Below are 12,472 nucleotides of genomic sequence, written 5' to 3'. Positions count from 1 at the left end.
TTTTCATACAGTGATGTGTCTGTTTATAATATATAAAATAGATGGGAGTATAAGAGTAAGACGAAATAATGTATACATAAATAATGTATCACTGACAGAGCCTACTGTACAAGTTTTATGATATGGAGTTGCTTTTAGTTAGTCAGGTCTAGTGACAGCAAAGTGATATTGCAATAAATGAAGTCAGCAGAAATAATTCAAATTTGTAATCATGCATAAAACATGTATACCCTATATTATTTACTTTCATAGGAGATAAACTATGGTGAGTATAAAGGCTTTTCTCTGATAGTGATGTGTTAATGCATGAATAATATTAATTGTGCAACAATATAGAAAAACATATATACTGTAATGATATTTATTACGCAGATGAAATTGATTCGACTGTGCTGTGTGTTCAGAGAGCAATAGTACATAGATATTCATATGAGCATCAGTGTAATGAACACAGTGCTGTGATCGCTGGAATATTCTGTTTAAATGTATTTTTAAGCATCCCATAACCCTGGTCCTAATTATTTAGACTGGCTAACATTTCTTTAGTGTACAGGTCTGCAGCTACAGAAAGAGATGATTTAGTATTTAATTTTGTATAGTGCTGCGTAAAGGGGGAGGGGCTAACAAGCTCATACCAAATAAAATTACCTTTTTGAAAATAGCTACAGATAGTAGCTAAAACAAATCTATAAAACAGTTAATTCACAGAAAATAACTATACATAATTAAACAAATATTTAAAAAAAAAAAATTTATGAATAATGCATTTTTGTCTGTATTATCTATACAAAGCGCCCCCTGTTTATCGGGTGAGTAAACATTTTTTACAAAATAATTGTATAAAACTAATAATTCAAACACCTTTTTCACATTTCTCATTGGATAAATCTGATTGAGGTTGCATGGTGGGTTAGTAATTATAATTCTCACACCAAAACCTTTTGTCCACTACTGTACAGTATATACAATGTTTATGTTTATTTTACATAAGTTTAAATTAGTTGTATCGATTCAGTGTGACGATCTATTCCTGGGGCTGATGAATAACTTGACAACTGAAACTGTTTATGTAAGTTTGACTAAATTTTCTTACCCCATTTACAGTACACACACACTCACACACACACACACACACACACTTTGATCCATCTTTTTGATCACATCTTCGATACGCGATGATACGCAGGAAGCTCTTGCTTTTGCTGTCAGGTTCTACTCACTTGTTCTGCATTGGGACTTTTGAACTATGTTATGAGTTTATGGTATCACAGACTAACATGTAGTCAGATGATGCTTGATCAGATGTTACTTACCTGATGAGCAGAGGTGGAAAGTAATGAATTACATTTACTTGCATTACTATAATTGAGTAGATTTTTTGTGTACTTCTACATTTTAAAGTAGTTTTTAAAATCTGTAATTTTACTTTTCCTTAAGTATGTTTTGTTTAAAGTATTGTACTTCACTACATTTTAAATCATATTCACTACAGAGTAAAAAATAAATGAATGAAAATAAAAAATAATACAACAGGGAAGGAAAAAAAATTGCACCCTGGAAACCACTGCACTGATTGATTGATAAATGTGGAGAACAAACGCGCTAAATTCACAAGAACGATGGGGACGGGCAAAACAGATGCCAGTAATGCAGACACAGCTGAAAGTGAAATGCCAACAAAGTCTTATGAAGCAAACCCCTTGTCATATTTAAGCGACCACTTCGATTTCAAGCACAACAAAGGAAACAGATTTATTATGCAAGGGTGTTCCATCCCGCATCCCACCCCCCCTGCTAAAAAAAAAGTAACTCAGTAACTTTTAGTCTGAGTAAATTTTTAATGAGCTACTTTTTACTTTTACTTGAGTAAATTTTTATAAGGGTAACTAGACTTTTACTTTAGTAAAATTTCAGTAAAGTAACAGTACTTTTACTTAAGTACAACATTTTATTACTCTTTCCACCTCTGCTGATGAGGCATTGTTGTCAACTACTGAAGTAAATCTAACAGTGATAAGAGGTCGAGGTGAATCTTGCATTGCTGGAATAAGCTGGAGGTTTAATATTATGTTTAATGTTTTTTAAAGTTTAACAATCTTTATATGTAAAAAAAAAAAAAAAGTTATTTTAAGATTAAAAAAAAACATTGCCAGTGACCTACTACAAAAATACAGCCTCAAAAGTTAGTAATATGTTATAATAACCTCAGTCAACACTTTCATTGATGATAAATTGCATTTATAAATGACCACAAACTGCAGCCTGATCTGTCCATTGTCCAACTGTGTGGGGTAAAGTTAATAATTTTGACATAATTTCTGTACTGCAAGTGTGTGCTTTTTATTACTTTTGTGACTCAAAGAAAACATGCACATTTTTTATCAGTTTGCAATAATTTTTGTTTCATTTCATATACAATGTCTGTTGTCCATTTCTCTTGTCTCTGATTAATACCTGTAGCCCTCACCAGACATGGAAGTGTTCATTCCAGAATTGGTTGAAAAATGTGCTGAGGATAAGACTACAGATGAGTATAGGTGATGTGGTTTGTTTTACATCGTAAGTATGTACAATACAAATCAGTGCCAGGCATCCAGGAGAAGCAGATATGTTCAGACTTTTATGATTTTATTCATAGTACCCAGCAGGCGAGTAGAATAAATTACAGGGGAAAAAATACACTCAATAATGCATGACAAAATACATAATTATATATATTTTTTCATCTCTACATACAAACTCTTGATTGCTGACAATATCATAGCAGCACATTAAATTTTTATTATTTCCATACTATGTTCAGGTTTCTGTGCCCTCATGCTGGTCAGTTTATGTGCAAATTGACCAACCTTATGTTTGTAATGGAAGGAGAAGGGGAAGTGCTGTACAAAATAGTGTCCTGGGACAACTGTCCGTTGGATGGATTGGGTCAAAAGGAGCCTGCAGGACCTCTGTACAGTATCAACTGCCATGAAGGTTTAATCAAGAGTCTGCATCTTCCCCATTGTGAGACCCGTAAGTTGAATCATGGCTTACTTTTATAAATGCTCTATGCCAGTTTGCAGTGGTGTATTTAACGTGACTTAAATATGACAAAAAATTTTTTTTTAATAATATTGTGTCCTGTATGAGTAATTTTTAAATAACATTCTTGTAAAATAACCTGAACATGTATTTTATTCTGTACTGTAGTTGTAAGATGAAGTTTTCATGTTTTTATCACTTAATTATGCCAAAATGCATCTAACAGTAAATCCAGTACATCAGAGCTTTCATTGTAAATGCTAGAGGGAAATATCAAATTTTTGTTTGTTGCTCTTCACTAAAATACTGCTCGTTTATATGTTTCAGGTACAGATGATGTAACACTGACTGTGGCTCATGTCACTGGTGGTAATGTGGAGATCATTGAGCCACTAAAAGTAACAAACACACATATCGTCATAGACGTTCACAGTCTCTCCCTGTTTGGTCTCTTAAGAGCACTGATATTTCAAGCTTATCCTATCGAAGCCCAAGTTCTACTGTTCTATAAAAAGCTAAATAGTAAGCACAAGTTGAATAAACTGCACATGCACCTTTTGCCAGGCAACATACCGGTTGACGAGGTAATGTTCTTTAAAGAATATTTCTTATTATCCTTAACAAGACACAATTTTCACAAGCCTAAATTGTTTATTCGTAGTACACTCTTTTTGCAATTTAAATTGAATACCATTTAATTTAGTTTTCCCCCAAAGGTACGAAAACAGCATGAGTCCGACACATACATTGAAACGAGCGCCACATGTGAACTGAGCCCTGGTAATAAATACTGGCCTCTTTCTAAAAATACTGATCTTGAGATTACAATCCAACCAGAGGTAAGCGACAGGTCATACTGTACCGTTATACAAAAATCTCACTTTAGTTCCTAAAAAACATTGTTGACCTTATTCATTCATTCTAAAATATTCTTTCATTACCTGTTTCCTTAGTTTGAGAAGTTTAAACCTGACTATGGGCCCAACTATCACCCTACATTTGAAGTGTTTTTTAATACCAATGTTAATAGAATCACTTTGGGTCTTTTGAATGAAGATGAGAAGGAGGTGTGGTCTCGTCTGGTCTTGATCACAGGTAAGTGTTGTTTTTTTTTTAATCATCTGTATGAGTGTGTGCATGTTCAGCATGTGTGTTTCATTCCCTGGTTAAAACATACTACAGAACATGTAAATTTACATTTTTTCTCTCTGCTCAACTCTTAACCTGTTGTTTGTGTCTGTGTGCGCGTGCGTGATTGGCCACACACACACACACACACACACACACACCACTCCTAATTTTGCCTTCACAAACACACAGACATGCACACACACACTCTTTCTACACAGAAACACTGCTCTGTCTCGATTCTTTCTGCTAGTGTGTCATTCAATCAAGTGTCATTAGAGAGATTTCTTGATTATTTTTCCGATTAAACAGTTTTTCGTTGTGTGTGCACACTTGTGTGAAAAGAGTGGAGGAAGGGTAACTGTGTAAGAAGAGAAGGGGGGGAGGGAAGCTTACTTTAGATTCACACATACACCCATACACAGTGCCTGCGCACACAAGAAACACTTGTCTGTCAGGATTTATTTTTGATTTTTTTTAGAAAGGTAAAGTGCAGGTTAATTAGTTTTATTTGTATTTAGTGCTTTATATTTTGTGCTAATTATTTTTATGTATTTATTTTTTTGGGCTGTGGAACAATAATTTGAGTGTTCATTATTTCTCATGAGAAAAATCGATTTGGTTTACAGGTGTTTTGGAATATGAGCTTGCTTCTGGAACGATGTATGCTTGTAATCCAAGGTTCCACTGTAGGTCCTTTAATTGTTTCAGTAACAATACAAGGTTTATAAAAAAAATAGAAGTTACACAATAATATAAATGTACACATAACCTTAATAACAAGAGGGCAACTTGCTCTGATAAATTTGTTTTCTAGTGGGGTCGTCTGTGATAGAGAGAAATAAATTTGCTTGGGGATTGTTGAATTTTCTTTATTTTGGAAAGAAGACTTGTTGGGCTATAAAGACTATGCAGAACAAAGCATAACACACTCAAAATAATATTTTACACATTGTGACTTTTGACCTATAAATATAACAGTGTCCATTAAAATCAACATCAAAATATTGATATAAATAACATTTCATGCAGTATTTCATTTCAGGATATTGTGTATATTGATTATTAAGTTAACATACCTAAAGCCCTACTACTGGTTACTGAATAAATGGTTTATTTTGTTTTGTTACATCAGATACAGAGGCAGCCTCACCCAAATTAGATGCAACAGGTAAGGCTGCAATATATTTTACTTTCATCTCACCCACTGGAAAAAAAAAAGTTGCAACAGTCTTGGACTTTGTCTTAACATAGTAACTGAACTGCTCAATTAATAAATAAATAAATAAATAAATAAATAAATAATCACTTAATAAAATAACACTTAATCATCACATTACAACACCAGTTTAGTAAACCAGTTTTACCTTCTGACTGACTCTTCTCAAGTTTTGTGTTTTGTTAGTGTGCTTTTCACTACTACTGTAGTAGCATGAGGCATTACCTGCAGCCCAATCAGGTTGCACAGATACTGTAGTCTACTTACTCCAAGATGGCACATTCGTACACACAAATGCAAGACATTGTTTACTCAAGAATTTTGATTGCTATTCACCAGAATCCACCCCTTGTGCCCTGTTTTCTTTACAAATGATAAAAGGTTCACACTGAGCACATGTGAGAGTCTGGAAACACCATGGTGAATTTTGTGCTGCCTGTAACATCATTAAGCATGACTGGTATCAGCCTGGGTCAAAGTTGGTCTGGGGAAAGCCACACAGAACTGTATGTCCAAGCATTACAAGGTTCTCCAAACCTTTAGCCAGCCCAAGGGGCCCTGGGTTCCTCTTAGTGCAGGACAATGCCCAGCATAATGTGTCCAGGGTGTGTAGGCAGTTCCTGGATGTCAAAGGCAATAATACCATTGACTGGCCCTCACGTTCCACTGACCTACATCCAATCAAGCACCTACAGTATAGGACATTACATGCATCAAAGTCCAATAAGTCCCACCACAGACTGTTCCATGAGCTCACTGATGCCTTGAGCCAGGTCTGGAGGAGATCCCCAGGATGCCATCCATCAACTCAAGAGCATACCCAGACACATGGGGAACCGACACACTTCTGGGTTATAGAAGGATATCTGGGTCCTTCTACTTCAACTTCCATTAGAAAAATTAATAACATGACTTTAATGCAATTCTTACATGTTTTTTTTTTGTTTTTTTTTTTAGGTGCTAACTTTATGGATCATCACAGAAAAATGCTGATTCAGAAAGTTTCATCAGTAGTGGAGATAGCTGACTGTCTAAAGAGCAAAAACATGATAAGTGATGAAATGTACAATAAAATTAATGTACCGTCATTAACCTCGCAACAGCAAATGAGAGATTTGTATACAGTTCTCAACTCAGGAGGAAAAGCTGTGAAAGAAGAAGTCTACAAAATACTTAGAAACAAAATGCCAGGTCTAGTGGATGATTTGGAGTCTGGTTCGAGTCTAACATAGCAGACCATGCACACTTTGTAGTGGCACATTAAATTTTTTTAAGTACTTTTTTATTTTTGTAATTTATTGTCTTTCCTATCTTGCTTTTAAGACTTGGTATTAATGATAATAATTTGTATTCAGAGCATAGCAAATGCATATATTCTAATATTTTGCTCTTCAGCAGTTTGATATTATGCTGGTATCTCATAAGGACATACTGTATCTTCTATGTTGCATTTTTTTATTCTCATTATCTGAACTAGAACGATCAAAAACTTTATTGAAATGTGTGCATTGTACAAATGAAAAATAAAATCAATATGCTTAATTAATTTTTCCCATTTATTTTTTTTCCAGGTCAAATAATTGATGAGCATTAACTTTTTTTAATTAAGTTTTCTTTCTTTGTTTTTGTATACTGTAGTTAGCATTATCTAACTTAAAGTTGTTGTTTTTTCCCATAAAATAAATAAAAGTTTGTTTTTTCACTTAAATTCTAGTTGGTGTTATACCACATTAAACAAATATAATTTCTCTTGGATTGGTTATTTACTTTATTAACTTTATTATGTATCAAAACAAATCTGCTGTTTTACATCAGCGGCATGTAAAAGTATAAGATCCAACGTAACATATTATATTAACTGTTAATTATATTTTATAAAATGTTTAAAATATATAAATTTATAATATATTATTATAATATTAATTTTATAATTTTTTTTATATATAATAAATATAAATGTATTATATATAATACATTTATAAAAAGCAACCATGTCATCTATGTTTTTATCTTCGATTGACATACAGACCTGAAAATGTTTGAAATGTTTTGATTATGTTAAATAATTATCTTCAGTATATGAATTTTTTGGTGTTGTTACATTTATCAGCCTTATGTTTTTCCAACATGTATTCAATAAAGACTAAATAAGTATACTATGAGATACATATGCTTGATCCTGCTGTCATTTTGTTTTGTTTTCCTGTTTTTGAATTTTTAAAATGATAACTAACCCCATTAACCCTGTGCAGTATATTTCTCAGGGAAGTTCAAGTCGATCAGAATGCACCAAGTGTGTGTAAAAGTGTGGGTGCAATAAACAGGACTGTCAACTTTTCAAAAGGGCTTAAAGTAAGATTGTGAAAATAAGGCCATTTTTTCTGCATGTAACATGCAACATTACATGCAATGCAACAGTCATGCAGGTTGAATGGAACAAAGAGAATGTTTGCTAATTCAAATGAATGGAGATAAGGTCCAGTCAAAGAAGAATCAACACACTTTTCCTTTTTTTAATACAAAAAAAAGAGAAGAAGAAAAGAAAAAAAGACCAGATCTTTCTCTCTCACACATATACGCACGCACGCACACACGCACACACGCACACACACACACACAGTGCAATATACTTTATATTTTATGTGTTTTATGAATATAAAAAAGCCTCATTATTAAGCTTAATATAAATATTTTAATATTTTAATGTCACTGTAAATAATCACATGCACAAACTGCATTTCCCTCTTTGGGTAATAAACTGTTATTGGCTTTTTTTTGTCAGACTTTGCTGCAGTCTGTAAATGCATTTGACTGTTGATTTATCTGTTGATCTGTTCAGCACTATTATGACTGTTACAATTATTATCCCTTCTTTTGTGTGTGATTGATGCCTTCATGCAGCTGTAAATGTGTATTATTTTGAACAGATTACATGAATATTATTTATTTTCACTTCTTCAAGAAAAAGTGGTGCAGAGCGTTGTGTCAGAGCTTTTCGGCCACATTACACCTGTGTAAAGCCATTTATAGCTGACTTGAGGCTGGAGCTCAGTGAGCTTTCTCACGTATTCCACAGAAAATAGCTTTAAAAATAAAATTATGAGAAATTACATGTGTGGCATGAGAGCGTGTGAAGACGAGTGATTGCATAAGTCTCATGTTTAGTCTGTGAGTTGGCTCTGCTCTTGTGGATAAAAGCAGATAAAGAAAGACAGAATAAGACAAGACAAGACAAAACATGGAAGACTGGACTGGAAAATCTGCTTTTAAAGGCCAGGAAAATGAGAGATAATGTGACTGCATTCTTCTTCTTCCTCTTCTTCTTCTTCTTATTATTATTATATATGGTATACATGCATAATTAAGAAATAATAATGCTGAGCACAGGGGCTGGTTATCAGTGGTGAGGGGGTGTGGCTTTGAAAGTGAAATGAAAGTAATTCTGGACTTTGGAAATTTTGGAAACACAGCAGCTGCTATCATGGTTTAAAACAGGAGGAATGTGTGTGTGTGTGTGTGTGTGTGTGTGTGTGTGTGTGTGTGTGTGTGTGTGTGTTTTCTACACAGATAAGTTTAAACTCATTTTTCCCAGTGGTACAGAGGAGTATAATCCCTCTGCTGTGACTCTCTCGTGTCGTCTGTCTCCTGAAATCAGTGCTGTTAACATGGAGATCCGGTGGTTTAAGGAGACAGACTGTGTTTGTGTCTATAAGAACAGACAGGTGACAGAGGGGAGAAGTTACGAGGGCAGAGTGAGTCTGTTCACTCAGGAGCTGGAGAGAGGAAACGTCTCCTTACAGCTGAGAGACTGTACAGAGTCAGATGATGGACATTACCTGTGTCAGGTCACTGATGGAGACAGAACAGAGGAGATTACAGTAGAGATGAGAGGTAAAGGTTCGTGAACTCCACACTGCATAAACTCTACATCATCATCTGTTCTTCTCATCTCAGTACATTAAACACATCATTTAGAGATTGGCTTAATATCACTTTAATAAGTGCAATGCGCTTCATCAGCAAAGGAGCAGATTATAATTTGAAAAAAGTAGATGATTGACAGATGAGAAAGACTAAGCTGGAGCAGAGTGTTGAAAAGAGAGTGCAGGATTAAAATTAAACTGCTTATAATTTAAATTAATCCAGCACTTCTGTGTAACATGGAGACATGGACATTTATGGAAGACTGTAGGACTTGTTTTTAATTTCCCTGAAATAGATAGACATGTGAATAAAATATGGTAATGCTCACAACGCATTTTCACTTCATGTAGATTGTTTTATTTATCAGTTTATTAGAAATATGTTTACTTGGACTAAGAAAACACAATCCTGAAGTATAGAATGGTTTACATTAATAAACTGTTGATTAAGCTTTACTATCTGTTGTTATGTGTAGATTTGTAGCTTTGTTTAACAGCTCTTCTGACTGTGAATCACAAGTTGTTCTCCTTTTATTTAATCTAATATTATAGTTCTCTTTTGTTTTTCACAGTACCTACCCGATGGGTAAGTAAATAACTCTCTAATAATTATAAAGACTGACACTTAGTAAATGTGTCTTACAGTATATGGGGTATAGAAAAGAAATACTGATGACAGATACAGTTTTTGTTTTAGCACATACACGCACACACACACATGCACACACTCTTGAAATGACTTACCTCAATAAGGTGAAGTTAATCACCTTCTCGTTGGAACACAAAGTTTTGCACATCTAGACTTTGCAATATTTGCCCACTCTTCTTTCCAGAACTACTCAATTTGAGATCAATTTGAAGGAGACAGTTTGTAGACTGCAGTGTTCAAGTCATTATATAGATTTTCATTGGGGTTTAAGTCTGGGCTCTGACTCTGCAAAGACATTCACATTTTTTTCCTTTAACCACTGTTTGGTCAGTTTTGCTGTGTGCTTTGGGTCATGTTGGAAGATAAACCTTCTCCCTGTTGACAACTTTCAGGCAGAGGACAGCAGATTTTTCTCAAGAATTCGACAGTATTTTGCTCCTATATTCCTACACTCAAAAAAATAACTTGTTGAATGAACGTAATTAAATTATGGAAAGAATTTCCACCTGATTTAATGGCTTTCTTTCAGCGTTAAGCAATTTTGTTGGCCCAACTTAATGTTCTTAGGTTCAGTCAAATTAATTTTATTAGGTTCATTTAACTTATTTACTACAGCTGCGTCCAACATAATTTAATACTGTTAACATAAATGTATAGCGTTGGTACAACACATTTCTCAGTTGTAAATTAAGTTGATCTAACTCAAGTAAATTTAAATTTCAAGCCCTGGTCAACAGAATTCTGTGAAGGAAGGAAGCATAAGACAAACAGGATAAAACAGAGATTTTTATTTTACACCAGCAGCAACTTACAAATGAAGTCTTAATTTAAAAAGATGTACAAAAAACATAAAACACCACAAATAAGTATTAATCAAAGAAAAAAATTTAACACCAACAGAAAGTTTTGTACTTTATAACTGTCCGTTATGACTTTTAAATATGACCGTTAGAGACGGTTGGTCAGGAAACTCCTGAAGTCAGATGCAGACAGGACACTTTCACTCACAAACTCCTGTGAAAAAATACAGAGATAGATTCAATTAAAATTCATGATACTTAATTTATCAAATGAACAATATTTATACTTTCTTCCTCTCGCTTCACAACTCATGAGAACAGACCGAAACCAGAACCGAACCGCAGATTAAGCACGCGCATATAACCGTCGGTATTTTAAGTGTGATTAAAAATACAAGGAATAGCTTAAATAAACCAAAATAACGTGACTAAACATCGCTAAACAGCAGGTGACATTTATGTTCAGTATTTCGTTTCTATTTAGAAAGATGGGAATTAATTCCTGCTTACCTTTTCCACACGCCCACCAAACGTTTGTCTTCTCAACACGCTGTGTTCTCTTCTCGCGATGTCTTCTCGCGATATTTCCGGTTTTGCTATTTCCGGTTTTCATAGTGACAAGATCTCTTTGGTTTATCTCAACATGATTAAATCTAATACATGTTAAGTTGTTGAATTTCATGTAAATACAACATAATTTATTCATGTTTATCTTGGAAACATGAAATTATTATGTACAAAACACATATTACATTTTAGTACATGTAACAGGTAGCCATGTTCATTTTTTTGAGTGTACTATCCTGACATGTTATTCAGGCCGTGCTGCAGAGAAACACAAACATAACAGGACATCACTACCTCTATGTTTACTATAGGAATGCTGTTATTTGGTTGGTCAGCTGTTCTGATCTGACCATTACAATTTCTTTAATTTAGCCTTAGAATCTTTAAAGTGCATTTTTGCAAAGCACATTCGATTTTGCAGCCCTCCCATATAAGCCACATTTGTGAAGAATGCACACAGTGACCACGCTTTGTCATGGATTCCTGCAAATGTTTCAGAATTACTGCTTCTGTCGCCTCTTGTTAGCCATGAGGAATGTTGAATGTTGAAATGGTCCAACTTTTCATGCTGATGACTTCAAAATGACCACAGCTGATCACATACAGTATGAAAGTCAAATAGCTTTGTGTACCATTGAGAAGTTTTTTTAGCTTCCCCTGAATGAGTTTAACAAGTAACAAGTCATTGTTAGGAGATGAGTGATCATTTTTCATATCAGTGGTTCAGATTTTTATTTTATTATTTTTATTTTTATATTGGTGGTATATTTTTCACTTGGATGTTAAAAGTTTTACTCAGTAAGCTGGGTAAATATACCTGACTGTGTCTGCATTCATTTCAGACTGCAAAGCAACAAAATGTAATTATTTTAAAAGGGGTGGGGGTTGTGTTTATGTAAAGGACTGTGATCATTAGGTGATATTCCACTTTGGTCAGTCAGCTTCTTTCTGCATCTGTGTGTCACCCGACTATACTGCAAAATAGAAAACTATTCCATCCAGAGGAATTCTGGAAAATGTTATATTTATTATACATTAAATGTTATACCAATATCTGTTATATTTATTTATATACTAGTGTTTAATATAATAAATATAACATTTTTCATGATTCCTCTGGATAGAGTAGTTTTCTATTTTGCAAGTCTCCAAGTATGAGCAT

General features: G+C 34.0%; 1 protein-coding gene across 1 annotated transcript; it reads left to right on the top strand.

Annotated features, from left to right (window-relative positions):
* Window positions 1–1,032: 1,032 nt before the first annotated feature.
* Window positions 1,033–6,864, top strand: LOC128512068 (NACHT, LRR and PYD domains-containing protein 1b allele 5-like). Its single transcript, XM_053485198.1, has 8 exons — window positions 1,033–1,069; window positions 2,461–2,537; window positions 2,804–3,015; window positions 3,352–3,608; window positions 3,741–3,863; window positions 3,978–4,119; window positions 5,288–5,323; window positions 6,329–6,864. The coding sequence occupies exons 1-8, from the start codon at window positions 1,040–1,042 to the stop codon at window positions 6,601–6,603; spliced, it is 1,152 nt and encodes a 383-aa protein (XP_053341173.1). The 5' UTR covers window positions 1,033–1,039; the 3' UTR covers window positions 6,604–6,864.
* The last annotated feature ends 5,608 nt before the right edge of the window (window positions 6,865–12,472 follow it).

Source organism: Clarias gariepinus, chromosome 24, assembly GCF_024256425.1.
Source record: "Clarias gariepinus isolate MV-2021 ecotype Netherlands chromosome 24, CGAR_prim_01v2, whole genome shotgun sequence".
Lineage (NCBI taxonomy): Eukaryota > Metazoa > Chordata > Actinopteri > Siluriformes > Clariidae > Clarias > Clarias gariepinus.
The sequence above is the reverse complement of the archived record's forward strand: the minus strand, read 5'-3'. Positions and strand labels throughout refer to the sequence as shown.

Excerpts from the sequence above, each read along its gene's own strand:
- LOC128512068 (XM_053485198.1), top strand. The coding sequence starts at position 1,040 with ATGAATAACTTGACAACTGAAACTGTTTAT. Across the intron at positions 3,016-3,351 it reads TCTTCCCCATTGTGAGACCC|GTACAGATGATGTAACACTG; the intron begins GTAAGTTGAATC and ends TATATGTTTCAG. Across the intron at positions 3,609-3,740 it reads GCAACATACCGGTTGACGAG|GTACGAAAACAGCATGAGTC; the intron begins GTAATGTTCTTT and ends TTTCCCCCAAAG.